The sequence below is a fragment of the Mandrillus leucophaeus genome, unplaced genomic scaffold, assembly GCF_000951045.1.
Source record: "Mandrillus leucophaeus isolate KB7577 unplaced genomic scaffold, Mleu.le_1.0 Scaffold185, whole genome shotgun sequence".
NCBI lineage: Eukaryota > Metazoa > Chordata > Mammalia > Primates > Cercopithecidae > Mandrillus > Mandrillus leucophaeus.
The window spans coordinates 1,790,167-1,804,938 of NW_012101865.1; the positions used below are offsets into that span (position 1 = coordinate 1,790,167).

The following is a 14,772-nucleotide window of genomic DNA, read 5'->3' on the forward strand; positions in this document are numbered from 1 at the left end:
TAGAGATACCAGCATGACTACATCAAGGGTATTGGAGAATAATAGTGCTACTTATTATCTACCGACAGGGAGCTACTTTGTGATGGCTTGCTACTGCCTTCTAGTGGTTAATTTTGGCATTTTCTTTATCTTTACATACTCCTTTGTGATGATTAGTCTTGAAAACTGTATTGTGTTTATTGAATGGTGCTATTTAGTACTTTTTGATAGCTCTGTTTGCATTTGTTTTATTGGTCATACCTTACGTTGATAAATATAATTGTATCAAAGTAATTCATCATTCTTTGTTTTCATTAATATGTCTTTGTTATGACATTCTTAACTATGAAAAATTACTAACACTCTAGTCAGGTATAGCAATTCAACTTCATCAAAAGTGCTTTGCTAAGTCCAAAATTATAGAAAAAAGTCATTGTAATGTTATGCTAGACTTTTAAAAATGTATTTAAATGAGACAAGGTTTCGCCACGTTTCCCAGGCCGGTCTTGACCCCCTCGACTCAAGCAATCCACCCAGCTTGGCCTCCCAAAGTGCTGAGATTACAGGCATGAACAACTGTGCCTTGCACTGAGGAATACTATGTGTTATAAACCTTGTAAGTTTAGGATATTTTATTTATATATATAAAATTCAGGAAAAACATTAATTTACGGCAGGTCCAAGGTTAAACATTTGCTCAAAAACTTGTCAAAACACTCAAATAGCATTTGAGACAATAATTCAATGTTTGAATTCAGGCAACATTATCCTCCCCATGGACTGATTCTATTCATTGTAATCTGGTCAAAGAACTAGTCCTTGTACTCTAATATGTTCTTGTTCTGTATTCACTGCTTTTTTGTCGTCGTTTTTTGTTTGTTTTGTTTAAGAGAGAGTCTTGCTGTGTCGCCCAGGTTGGAGTGCACTGGCATGATCTCGGCTCACTGCAACCTCCACCTCCCGGGTTCAAGTGATTCTCCTGCCTCAGCCTCCTGAGTAGCGGGGACTATAGGTGTGCACCACCATGCCTGGCTAAGTTTTGTATTTTTAGTAGATATGAAGTCTCATCATGTTGGCCAGGCAGGTCTTGAACTGCTGACCTCAGATGATCTGCCTGCCTTGGCTTCCCAAAGTACTGAGATTACAGGTGTGAACCACCGTGCCCGGCCATGCATTCACTGCCTTTAATAAAAAGCATATTAAATCTTGTTTTACAACCTTGAGATTCTGCTCTCTCCTTTTTCTCTTTTCCTTTTAAATGTAACCATAAAATGTGTTTCATCATTTCCTGGAATTCTTACTGACCTAGCTGTTTCTCACATTGTATTCTCTTGTTAATTTATAAACTACATTTCAGCTAACTATATGCATTATGCTGGCCTGAATGTAATTAATAAAAGTTTGTTTATTGTTTTGTGTTTTTGATCTTTTAAGTGGCTTGTTTCTCTGTCACTTCTGTAGTTTCAGCTGAGCTCTGCTAATGTCTCAACTTCATTTTACTGGGTTCCAGTGCCCTCTGCTGGTTATGTTTCCTCTAAGAAATAAGCTAACTTGATCATGACTATGGCTAGCATTATCATTTAATAATAAAGTGGGTAGATCTTTGACCTTGTCACTTATCACTTAGGTAACACATCCTAATTTGTTTGATATTTACCTAAGTAAAAAATATTACCAGGTCAGGCACAGTGGCTCACGCCTGTAATCCCAGCACTTGGGGAGGCCAAGGCAGGTGAATCGCTTGAAGCCAGGAGTTCAAGACCAGCCTGACCAACATGGCATAACCCCATCTCTACTAAAACTACAAAAATCAGCCAGGCGTGGTGGCGCACACCTGTAATCCCAGCTACTCAGGAAGCTGAGGTGGGAGATTCACTTGAAACCCAGAGGCAGAGGTTGCAGTGAGCTGAGATTGCACCACTGTACTCCAGCCTGGGTGACAGAGTATGAGACTCTGTCTATAAATAAATAAATAAACTAATTAATTTTTTAAAAGTAGAATTAAATATATAACAATAGTACCATATAGGACAGAAAGGAGGTTAATGGAGTTCCAAGTTCTTTGTATTATCCTGGAAGTGGCAACAGTTACAATTAAACTTTAATGAGTCAGGGAAACAAAAACTAGAAAAGGATGTATATTAAGCTAATAGAGGTGGAAATAGAGAATAATTTTTAAAAATGTAATCCATAGGAAGGTAGGAGAGAAGAAAAGAACACAGAACAGGTGGACAAATAAGAAGTATATGGCAGATTTAAACCAGAGTTTTTAGTAATGACATTGAATATACATTATTTAAATATTCCAAAGAAAAAGCAAAGTTTACCAACTGGATTAAAAACAATGTTGCTTATGTGCAAGACTCTATCTATCTATCTATCTGTCTGTCTGTCTGTCTATCTATCTATCTATCTATCTATCTATCTATCTATCTATCTCACATACATAAATGAAATGTGGATCCAGGAAAGCTAAAAATGCAATAGTGTAAATACTAACCTAAAGAAAGCTGACAAAGCCACACTGACATTGGATCAAGCAGATTTTAAGGAAAGAAGCATTATGAGATAATGAAACATGTTCCAGACTGATTTAAAAAGGTTAATCTACCAGGAAGATAAAATAATTCTAAACTTGTGTTACCAAATAAATAGCCTGAAAATAAAAGCCAAACTGACAGAACTAAAAGAGACTAATCCGCAGTCACAGTGGGATCTTAACTTACCTCCTTAGTAACTGTTAGAACCAACCGCAAAAGGAAAACAATGAGAAGACAAAATTGAACAATACAATGAACAAATTTAATCTCATATATGTATATACATATCTCACTGTACTTCAGAATATACTTTTGTTTTTCAAATGCACATGGAACAAAATTGATGGTAAAGCTGGGCCATAAAACAAAGCTAAAAATTTTTTCAAAAAAATTGAAAACATGTGGAATGTTTCTCAATTAGAGAAAATATGATAGATATCAATAACAAAAGTACAGCTAGAACTGGGCACAGTGGTTCACGGCTGTAATCCCAGCACTTTGGCAGGCTGAGGTGGATGGATCACTTGAGCTCAGGAGTTCAAGACCAACTTCGGCAACATAGCTAAACCCTCTGTCTACAAAAAATAAAAAAACTTGACAGGTGCAGTGGCATGTGCCTATAGTCCCAGCTACTCAGGAGGCTGAGGTGGGAGGATCGCTTGAGCCCAGGAGATGGAGGTTGCAATGAGCCGAGAGCATGCCATTGCACCCCAGACTGGGTGACAGGAGTCAAACCTTGTCTCAAAAATGAAAAAACAAAAGCTACAGCTAGAAAGTTTCTACATGTTTGAAAATTAACTAGCATATTTCTAAATAATCCACAGATTGAAAAAGAATAAAGGGATGAAAATACAGAATGTCTACATTTGTGAGATATGGCTCAAACCGTGCTTAGAGGGAATTGTATATTTCCAAAAGCCTATATTAGAAAAGAAAAGAGCTCAATATTGGTGAAGTAAAAATTAGAAATACTAAAGAACAGAATATAAGGAAGTAGAAAACAAACATGACATTGAACCAGGAAGCTAAAAGCTAGTTCTTTGAAAAATCTAACAAATAAAAAAAATTGATAAGTCCTTGACAAGGAAAATCAAGAAAAGTGAGAGAAGACAGCAAAAACCAATATTAGGAATGAAAAGGAGGATTGCTACAGATGTTCCATTAAAGTGATTTTTGGAGGATATTATGAAAAAATTTATGCTTATTATTTTGAAAACATTGGAGAAATTTATAGAAAGTACAGTGTAACAAAATTGACACAAGGAGGAATTAAGTATGTGAATATTCTTATATCGTTTAAATTTCTTATAATTTGGCTTCACTGTTGAACTCTTCCAAGCATTGGAGGAAGGAAGGTCATACTTGGATATACTTTTCCAGGGAACAAAAAAGAGGGAATACTTTCTAACTTGCTTTTTGAGGGCAGGGAGCCTTGATACCAAAATCATATAAGAACATCAAAAGAAAGGACAATTTCAAGCCAATCTTTCTCAAATATAGATACAAAAGTCTGAAACAAAATATGCCAAATCTAGCAACATAACAAAAGGTAATACAACCACATTGGATTTCTCAGGAATGGAAGATTGTTTAAAAATTCAAAAATCTGGCCGGTTGCAGTGACTCACGCCTGTAATCCCAGCACTTTGGGAGGACGAGGGCAGGCGGATCACTTCAGGTCAGGAGTTCGAGATTAGCCTGGCTAACATGGTGAAACTCCTTCTTCTCCACAGGCTCTTCCTCCTACCTATCCTTTAAATGATGTTCCTTAGGGCTTTCTCTAGGCCTTCTACTTATCCTTTACTCCATGGTTTCAGTGTTCATTTATTTTCTCATAACTTCTAAACACATTACTCCAGCTTAGTTTGTGACACTTGAAACCGTATTTGTCTGTCTATTGGACATCTCTATTCACATGTCTTACAGGCACCTCAAACTCAGCGTGTTAACTGAACTCATCTCCATAGCCCCTAAATCTGTTTCTCCTTGGGAAGGTAAATGGTTCAGTAACTGACACCAGCATTCACCCTGGGAGTCTTTACTTTCTTGACCAGCTTCTCTATACTACCCTCTGTCCCCAAGATCTAAACTCTCTGAGGATAGGAACCTATTACGCTTTATTCAACAGTGAATTTAACAATCCTTAGAATAAGACTTGGCATGTCGTAGGGGCTCAATTATATTTTGTCGAATGCATCTTCCCCCCTTTCTCCATATTCATTTTGGTTTCTGAACTCTGTTAGTTTTTATCTCCTAAAATCTATTCATTCCTTTTTATGCCTGTAGCCCCTTACCTAACTAAGACTACCATGTGTTACCTGGACTACCATTAAGGGACCAAAGGCTGAGTGGGTGGCTGCAATTTGGAAGAAGAGGTTTGGGGTTAGGACATATGTACATTGCTGGTAAAATATCTAAGATGCAGCATGTAAGCCTTTACCTTTTTCCTTAAAGGACACAACTGAATTCAGACTTAAAACTACATGGTTTGCCACCTCATGATATTTAACTTTCTTTTGTGACCAGTTACCACAGTCATCTGTGTAAGTTCATCTATTCTGAGAGTGAGGGGGAAGGTGGATTGGAAGTAAAGGATAAGAAAGGATAATAGAAGGTCTGTCTGTTGTTGCTCCATATTTTTAATGACATTCGCACCCCCTTTCTGCTGAGGGCCACTAACCTTGACTTTCCAGATATACAGTGGTGCTCTGTCCCACGTTAATGAATGCCATCAAAAATACGGAATAACAACAGACAGATCTTCTATTATCCTTTCTTCTGAATCTTGACAATCAGAATCATGACAATCTGAATCATGACAATCAGAGCATCTTAATCTGTTTGGTTAAAGAGGCTCCCAGTTCAGTATTGAAAATTGAACTCTTTGACCTTTGTGTTTTTTGTGTAAGATAATGCTATTCTTGGCTTCCTGTGAATTATAAGACAGTTTTGAAAATCCCAGGTTTTCTGTTTGGATTGTTTGAATTGGTATTTCTTAACACATTTCTTGCTGATAAATCAAAATATTCCTGGGGGAGCAGGAATTAAAAATGAGGGCAATAATCTGTCTCTAAGATTTTTTAATCTCTAGATTTGAATTAATGTGCTTGCCTTTTCTCATCCATTTTTCCAGTTTAAATGTCAAATGTGTTGGAGCATTTGTGTTCATGTGTGGGACATGTAGTTGTTAGCAAGTTTTTTCTTTGAGACGGATTCTCGCTCTTTCACCCAGGCTGGAGTGCAGTGGTCCTGTCTTGGCTCACTGCAGGCTCTGCCTCTTGGGTTCACGCCATTCTCCTGCCTCAGCCTCCCGAGTAGCTGGGACTACAGGCACCTGCCACTACACCTGGCTAAATTTTTGTATTTTTAGTAGAGACAGGGTTTCACCGTGGTCTCGATCTCCTAATCTCGTGGTCCGCCTGCCTCAGCCTCCCAAAGTGCTGGGATTATAGGCGTGAGCCACCGCGCCTGGCCTGTTGTTAGCAAGTTTTTACAAACACCACTGTTTGACATTATTATGCTTATTTATACTTTTACCTGAACAAACTTGTTTCATCCCCCACCCTATCACATAATTAAGCTCTAGGAGAGCAGGGGCCTTGTCTGTATTGTTCTCAGTACCTTGTGTCAGAGTAAACACTTTTAAACAGTTACTGACTCAAAGAGTCATGCTTCTACATGCGGACTTGAGTGGTTTTCCTTCTTACAGTATTCTCACTTTTTCCTTTTTTATCCCCCCAAGCACTGGAGAGGGGTCTCCTGAAAACCCTGCAGAAACTAGATGAATATCTGAATTCTCCTCTCCCTGATGAAATTGATGAAAATAGTATGGAGGACATTAAGTTTTCTACACGTAAATTTCTGGATGGCAATGAAATGACATTAGCTGATTGCAACCTGCTGCCCAAACTGCATATTGTCAAGGTAGGTCTGAGGGGGTGATGTCGCATTGCCATTGCCTTGTATTGTATTTACTAACATGGCATTTCCTTTGTGCTCAAAACATTTCTGATCTTATATGACTAGTTGTTTAACTCAATGCTGTTTAGGCAATAGTTGAAACACCCTAGAGCTAGTTAAATGGAAAATTATGTCTTAAAATTGAGGAATATAAGAAAGATGAATTTTTTTTTCTGTGACTGCATAAAAATTCAAAGATATCATGCATGACTTTGAATTGGAGTTTGCCACACTGACTTCTGTTGTCAAATTCTGTTCTGTGATCACACCTGGCTTTCTCTATTCAAGGCAAAAAGTATTGAGCATTTATTATATGAGACACTGGGCTGGGCACATTGTTAAATAGAATAATAATAAGCACTAGCTGTAAATAAAGACCTAAGATAACAAAAACAGATGTAAAATAGTGTATGTGTGTTGTGAAGTATTTTCCAGTGATTATACTTGGCTGTCTTTCTGGGTGTCCAAGGCAGTTATTTGCAGTCACTGTCACACTTCTAAATCCCTGGTGTAGCTTGCAGTCTTGGTCATTATTTAAAACTCTGGTTAGAATGATGGTGACAGACTTCTTTTCAAATAGAAGCAGTTCTCAAAGATTTAGAGCATTAATTATTTGCTCCCAAATCTGAGATGTGTCTAGCTTGCAAGACATGGAAAATAAGTCTGTTAAGTTTTGATCTCTTTGTATTTCAGGTGGTGGCCAAAAAATATCGCAACTTTGATATTCCAAAAGACATGACCGGCATCTGGAGATATCTAACTAATGCATACAGTAGGGATGAGTTCACCAATACCTGTCCCAGTGATAAGGAGGTTGAAATAGCATATAGTGATGTAGCCAAAAGACTCACCAAGTAAAATCGCGTTCATAAAAGAGATGTCTTCATGTCTTCCCCTAAGAATATGCTTTCCTAACAGGCTACTCCTTCTTACAGAGCAGAAATTGTATTTTGCACGAACATGCAGTTATTAAAGATTAGGATCAAGGATAGACAAGGTATAGTAGTTATCTTAAAATATACACTCCGAAGCAGTATTATTTTAAAATCATTTTACCCTGCCTATCTTCCCTACCCGGGTTCCCCTCTCTTTAATTTGGAGACACTCCACCACAAACTTTTCACTTTAGAGGTAGCTTGCCATCTCTCAGGAGCCCTCACCGTTGTGTCCATTCACTGTGTACAGATGGCAGAACTTTTGAGGTGCAATGTTTAATTGTTAAAATAGTAGCCACGACTTTATCAGGCAGCCCCAAACTGGTGCATAATGCATGGTACAAGGAATATTTATGTATTTTTTGGAATTTTGTAATATTTAGTAAAAGTATAGGAAAGGATTGCTACTGTATCAGAAATACTGTTTCAATTTAGTCTATCCAGGATATGTACTAACGACTGTTACCACCAGAGAAGACAGCTTTCTACAAAAGTCACTACAGATTTTGCTATATTGCTTTGTAGATAGATTTTTACTTTTGCCTAAAAGTATTTATCCTTCATACCAATTGTAACATCTGACACCATGTAGAAGCTAAAAGTTTAGAGGGAGAGTGAGGGTTTTCTCAAGACCTTCCTCAAGCATTTTATCTTTATAAGAGAAATTGGTGGGCACCTGATACTCTGTCTAAATATGTTTATTATATGTGTTTTGCCCTGTGCCATTCATTTGGAACATTATTGCTTTCTTTATTTTAAAAAGCTTGTTTTTAGGTAATCATAGAGCTTGCTATTTGTACATCTTTTGAGCAACACTACATAAACTGATTTTTAGTTGATTTAGCTATAGCAGTACAATGATTAGTAATGTAAAAATTAACACAGAAATTAACCTAAGGAATGAAGGGCAGGTTTGTCAAAATATCAAGTGAATTTTTATTTCTAAAGTACATTTAATGTAGATGACCTAAAGAATGCATTATCCATCCTATATAAAAAAAGATAAAACACAGGTCACCAACTTTCTCAGTTCACCCCATTTACCTTGTATAGAGGATTGTTCATTCCTTTGGGACTAAGTTATAGTGATGGTGAGTGTGTCTTTACTGTAGTTTTGCCTGATCTCACTCATTGCATTTCCTGGAGTTAAATTTTCCAATAGCCATGTTGAGGACTAGCACTCTGCATGTTTTTGTTTTGTTTTTCGGGGTTTTTTAAAATTGAAGTCCTAAACCAGGAATTATTTGTGCTCTAACAAGGGAGGATGAACTTGCCGAAAATAAAACTTTGCTATGTATTTACTCTTTTTTAAAAGACAAAAACAAAACCAGACTTTCTAAGTACTACTCCAAAGACTGTGATTGTGACTATAATACATTTTTGGTAATTTTTTTATACCTAATTTGTATAGGAAGTGCTGTTTCTCATAGGCTGTTTCTTGAAATTTTAAGTTTATTGCTTTAAAAGGGCAGTGTTTCTCCCACTTTGATATGCTAACATTTAGTGAGCACTGGCTTTATGGAAGCAGCTTTTTATAAGTGTCCTGCATTTTTTGAACCTATCATTAATTAGCTTAGTATGAAAGATAAGAAAATCTCCATGTCCTATCCATTTGGCTTAGGGAGATTCTTTACCATACCTTTCTTAAAACTCTTTATTGCTTATCAAAAGTTTTGAGTACCGGTTTTTTTTTTTTTTTTTTTTGGTAATTAAATATTGTATGATTTATCTGGTTCAAGGAAGAAGCACTAGTCAGTTATCTATTGAGAAATTATTTTGCAGTGGTTTTAGTGGGTGAAAGGGTCCCATCTGCACCAGTACACAGGCAGGCATTATCACTCTTCACCTACTTTTTAAATAGTGGCAACTTGGCTTTCATTCTGGTGATACTGAACCTTGCCTCATAGCTTAAAGTATAAAAAAGATTCAAGAGCAGTAAGGTTTGTTCTTTCCAGTGAACAGTGGACCAAGTGGTGCAGGGTGGAGGGCTAACAGAGGAAAGAGCTCCATTCTTCAAAATACGGTGATGAAAATTCATTTTGAAACTCAAATATTTTCATTTTGGATATTCTCCTGTTTTTATTAACCCAGTGATTACACTTGGCCATCCCTCTAAATGTTCGAGGAAGGCATGTCTATTGTGATTTTGATGAAGACAGAATTATTTTTCTCTGTAGAAAGACAGATACCACTTTATCAGGGAAGTTAGTCAAATGAAATGGAAATTGGTAAATGGACAAAAGCTAGCTAGTAAAAAGGATGATCCAGCAACATGCTTTAACCCCATTGTATGTTTGTGGAAAGAGCATAGTTTAAAATCTTGAGAAATTTGGGACATAAAAGTTTTCCTAGTAGACAGGTCATGCAGTATATGAATTGACATAATTGAAAAATCTGATTTTATTTTTACAACTAATGAATCCATTCCCCTTCATTTAAACACCTTTTGTGTTTTACTTCAGTGAGGAGATTGGAGTCTGAATGGATCTGTTTTCCAAGAGATTCTGAGAAATTTTTGTATTCAACAGTTGGAAAGCTCTCTATTCTAGCTGATAAAACTTCCCTTTTTTTTTTGATGTAGATGCAGATATTCTGTACAGTTCTGTTGTCTTTTACTAGGACTGTTAACTTTTATGATAAAATTCAAATAAGATTTTATTTCTTGGTAATTTTGGCTTTCACAATTTATCTTTAAATTCTTGAGCAATCTGTATACAATTAAGAGATTTCTGACATTTATTCTTACACTAAGTGGATCAACTCTAGGATTTAGGCACGTTAACTTTATTTCTGTTGTGTTTTGAATCTCTCCGGAGTTGCATGTAGATAGCATTGATTTCTGTGTACTTAAACCCATTTAGAAAATAACTACAAAGTAAAAATGTAGAGGAAATCGAAATGTATTTTTTCATGAACATTTTGATACAAATTTCATCATTTAATGATTCATCAATTTCTTGCATTAATTTGAATTAAGCATTTAATTCAAAGAGAGGGGAGCATTCATTATTGATATATGTGGGCCTTTAAAAACTCCATCCTTTATAAATAGTCAAGGTTTGGGCCACACAAAGTATATTTTTATCATGGAAAAATTTCAACTCCTCAAGCCATCATGTTGAACAGAATTGGAGTATTTTCTTTAGAATTTCTGGAACAGGCAAATGAAAGCTTATTATAGGATGCATGTATTTTCTTTTCTCTTTGGAACATCAACACCAGTATATTGCTGGCAGCTATGGTATTAAAAATAAAGTATATTTTCACTATCATAAAGGATTCTTTTTTCCCCCCTCATGAAAATAAACAACAACTTGGGGTAAAAGTGTTTTGAGACTACTTTTTTTTCTATGGGTGATTCAGCACATTTAATACGCTAAAGGAAAAAAACCATAGGATCATTTCAATAGGTACAGAAAATAACTTGATTAAAATATTCATGTTACTCATTCTTAGCAAAATAGGTAACTTTTTTTTTTAACCTGATAAAGACTTTTATTGAGAACCTATAGCAAATGAAATAGAAGCTATATCGTTAAAGTCAAGAATAAGACAAGGTTGCCCTCTATCACAGCTACTATCCAGCTACTTTCACAGCTAGTTTATTTAGAGATATCCTAGCCAATGCAGTAACATCAGTGAAAGGAATAAGGAATGGAAAAGAAGCAACAAAATGACTGCCCTTGGCAGGTAATAATGATGGTGATGGGGTGTGTGTGTGTGTGTGTATAAAATCCAAAATAATTTACAAATACTAAAAATAATTCAGCTGGATTTCTAGTTGCAAGATTGAGGAACAAAATTTAATATAACTACTATATACAAATAGAAACCACCTTGAAAGCCAATAGAGAAATTGGTAACATTGTTTTTTTTTTTTTTTTTTCTGGAAGAGAATTGGGTGCCTGAGGTAAATAGGTGGGAAATTATCAAGGTATACTTTTAAGCTTTTAGAAATTGGTAAATATATTACCTATTCTAATAAACAAAGTGCTTTAAAAAAAGAATAAAGATCCTAAGTGATTGAGGATCAAATCAAACTGTGCAATTGCTAGCCAAGCATGGTGGCTCATACCTGTAATCCCAGCACTTAGGGAGGCCAAGGTGGGAGGATTACATGAGGCCAGGAGTTCAAGACCAGTCTGGGCAACACAGCAAGACCTTATCTCTACAGAAAAAAAAAAAAAAAAGTGTGGTAGCATGAGTCGGTAGTCCTAGCTACTCGGGAGGCTAGGGAAGGAGGATCTCTTGAGCCCAGAAGTTTGAGGCTGCAGTGAACTATGATTGTGCCACCGTACTCCAGCCTGGGTGACAGAGCAAGACCCTGTATCTTTTTAAGTGCAATTCTTTATGGAGAAAAGTACAAGACATTATTGAAAGGCCTAATAGAAATTTGTTCAGTGGATAGGCATACCATATTCATGGATGGAGAGCTCAAAAGCATGAAAATTTAAATTCTGACTATTTATAAATATATTTTCCAACAAGATCCTAACAGGTGTTTTTGGAAACTAGATAAACTGATTCAAAAATTCATATGGAAGAGTCATGCCCCCAAATAGCCAACATATATTTGAAGATGGGGAAAGAGAACTTGTCTGACAAGATGCCAAGACTTATTAAAAACTTACAGTAATTGATGGGTAAGATACAGGTCACAGCAACACAATACTACTGCTGCAACAACCATAAAAAACTTAAAACACCAAAATAGGCCAGGTGCAGTGGCTCAAATCCCAGCACTTTGGGAGGCCAAGGCAGGCAGAATCACCTGAGGTCAGGAGTTTTGAGAGCAGCCTGGCCAACATGATGAAACCGTGACTCTACTAAAATTACAAAAAATAAATAGTGATGGAAGGAAGGTAAGTGGAGTTAAGTACTTGTAAGATTCTTACATTATTTGGGAAGTGGTAAAATTGCCAATTTAAGAAAATAATAAATCATGGATAAATATCAGAATTTCTAGGCTAACTACTAAAAGAACTACAAGAATAAAAATCCAAGACTCAAGGAGAAAATGGAAGTTTTAAAAAATTCACTTAATCCAAAAGAAAGGACAAGAGGACCAAATGAACAAAAGATAGGACAAATTGGAAAAGTAGCAAAAGGTTAACTGTAAATCCAACACTGTTAGTAAATTTATGAAATGTAAATGGACTGAACAATGTTAAGTGTCAAACTGGATAAAAAAACCCCAATATATGCTATTTACAAGAGACAAATATATGGGCTCAGAAGGGTGAAATTAAAGAATGGAATAGTTAATTCATTGACACAGTTAATAAAAAGAAAAGATGTGACTATCATACAAAGTAGGTTTTGAGGCAAGAAGTGTTACTGGAAATGAAGAAGGATGTTTTACAATAGAGGACATTGATAATCATGAACAATTTCTTCACTATGAAAATGTAACAGTCCTAAATTTCTCTGTGTCTAATAACACCTTTAAATAAAATAAAAATTGACTAAGCTAAAAGAGAAATAGTCTCCAATTATGAGGACAAATTCCTCCTCATAATTGGAGATTCTTAACATAATTCTCAGTAACTGATAGAACAAGGAGGAAAACACGTGCGTGTGCACATACACATGTACACACATAGGAATAGCAGAACAGAGAATAACACAACCACTTGACCTAATGGATGCATATGGAACCCTATATCCAACAACTGCAGAATGTACATTCTTTTCAGGTATATGTGGAACTTTTAGTGAAATAGACCATATGCCGACCCATAAAACAAGCCTCAACAAATTTCAAAGGAATGAAATACAAAATACGTTTTCTGACCACAGTGGAATTAAACTAGAAATCAATAGTTGAAAGATACCAAGAAAATCCCTAGAATAAGGAACTACTTACAGTAGCCTACAACCCACGCTGATTTTTGTTTGTTTGTTTGTTTGACAGAGTCTCACTCTGCTGCCCAGGCTAGGGTGCAATGGCATGATCTTGGCTCACTGCAGCCTCCGCCTCCCAGGTCCAAGTGATTTTCCTGCCTCAGCCTCCCTAGTAGCTGGGATTACAGGCGCCTGCCACCATGCCCGTCTAATTTTTGTATTTTTACAAATACAAAAATTGTAACCTGTTGGCCAGGTTGGTCTCTAACTCCTGACCTCAAGTGATCCACCTGCCTTGGCCTCCCACAGTGCTGGGATTACAGGCGTGAGCCACCACATCCTGCGTGAAAATCTAAATTTTTAAATTGAACACACGTACTTATTATATACCAGGAACTATTCTAAACACCTTACATGTATTAGTCTCTTTAACAATCCTATGAGATAGAGACTATTATTCCCATTTCATGGATGAGCTGAGGTATGTGGAGGTTAAGAAACTTGCTCAAGAGCCTGGGAAACATAGCAGGACCTTGTCTCTACAAAAACAAAAACAAAAACAAAAAACAGAGTATGGTGGTGAGAGCCTCTAGTCCGAGCTACATGGGAGGCTGGGGCAGGAGGATCGCTTGAGCCCAGGAGTTCGAGGTTGCAGTGGACTACGATCGCGCCATTGCACTCCAGCCTGGGCAACAAAGCAAGATCCTATCTCTAAATAAGAAACTTGCTCAAAATCCCACAGCTAGTAAATGACAGTCAAAGTTAGGCAATATAGCAATACGCAGAGAGTGCTCAGCAGTCTTTAAAAAGTGTGTCTGCTTTCCTCAAAAGAGTAGACTTGGCTCCCTGGCCCCTGACAACTAAGGTAATTGGTTGCCAGGTAAGCAGAGGTCCAGCTGGAATATACAGATTCTTTAAAAAGAAAAGAAAAAAAAAAAAAGACGGGATTCTGGCTCTGTTCCCCAGGCTGGTGTCAAGCCCCTGGCCTCAAGCAATCCTCCTGTCTCAGCCTCCGAAAGTGTTGGGATTGCAGTCGTGAGCTACCGCGCCCGGCCAAGAGTACATTTGGGTTGTCCTGTGGGGCAGGTCTCTCGCACTAAGCAGGAGGTAGAGGTCCCTGGCCCAGAGGAGCCCTGCATCCCCCACCTCCTGCTGCAAAAGGCATCAGCTGGCCTTGTCCCTAAAGCTGGCCTTCCTGCCGAAGTGGCCAGCAGGGGCCGCGGTTCCCCTCCTTTCGGCGCCACTTCTGCAAGCAGGGCTGGGACAGCTGCAGGACCTCGTCAGTTTGGGGAGCTGCCAGACCCGATCTGCAGCGTTGTCGGCTTCCTTCCTCTTTATCAGATCTGTCAGGGCTGCTGCGCGCTGCGAAGGCGCCTCCGGCCTCCTTCCCTCCTTCCGGTGTCGAACGGACGCTCCCCCGCGCCGCTGCGAACCAACACCTCCGCGTACCGACACCTCCGCGCCTCCCCCCGCGGGGCAGGGCAGGGACCCGCTCGCACCCTCGGTGGGGTGGG

At 37.7% G+C, this 14,772-nt stretch overlaps 1 protein-coding gene across 2 annotated transcripts in view; it reads left to right on the forward strand.

Annotated features, from left to right (window-relative positions):
* Positions 1–10,739, forward strand: part of CLIC4 (chloride intracellular channel 4) — a 120,694-nt gene extending 109,955 nt beyond the window's left edge. Inside the window, exons 5-7 of one of the 2 annotated variants that reach the window (XM_011977877.1) lie at positions 6,262–6,443; positions 7,173–7,343; positions 8,326–8,336. In XM_011977877.1, coding sequence (XP_011833267.1) covers positions 6,262–6,443; positions 7,173–7,337 — 347 coding nt within the window. In that variant the 3' untranslated portion in view covers positions 7,338–7,343; positions 8,326–8,336. Of the gene's footprint in view, positions 1–6,261; positions 6,444–7,172 lie in introns of both variants that reach the window. The other variant, XM_011977876.1, reaches the window with a different exon arrangement.
* Positions 10,740–14,772: the final 4,033 nt, after the last annotated feature.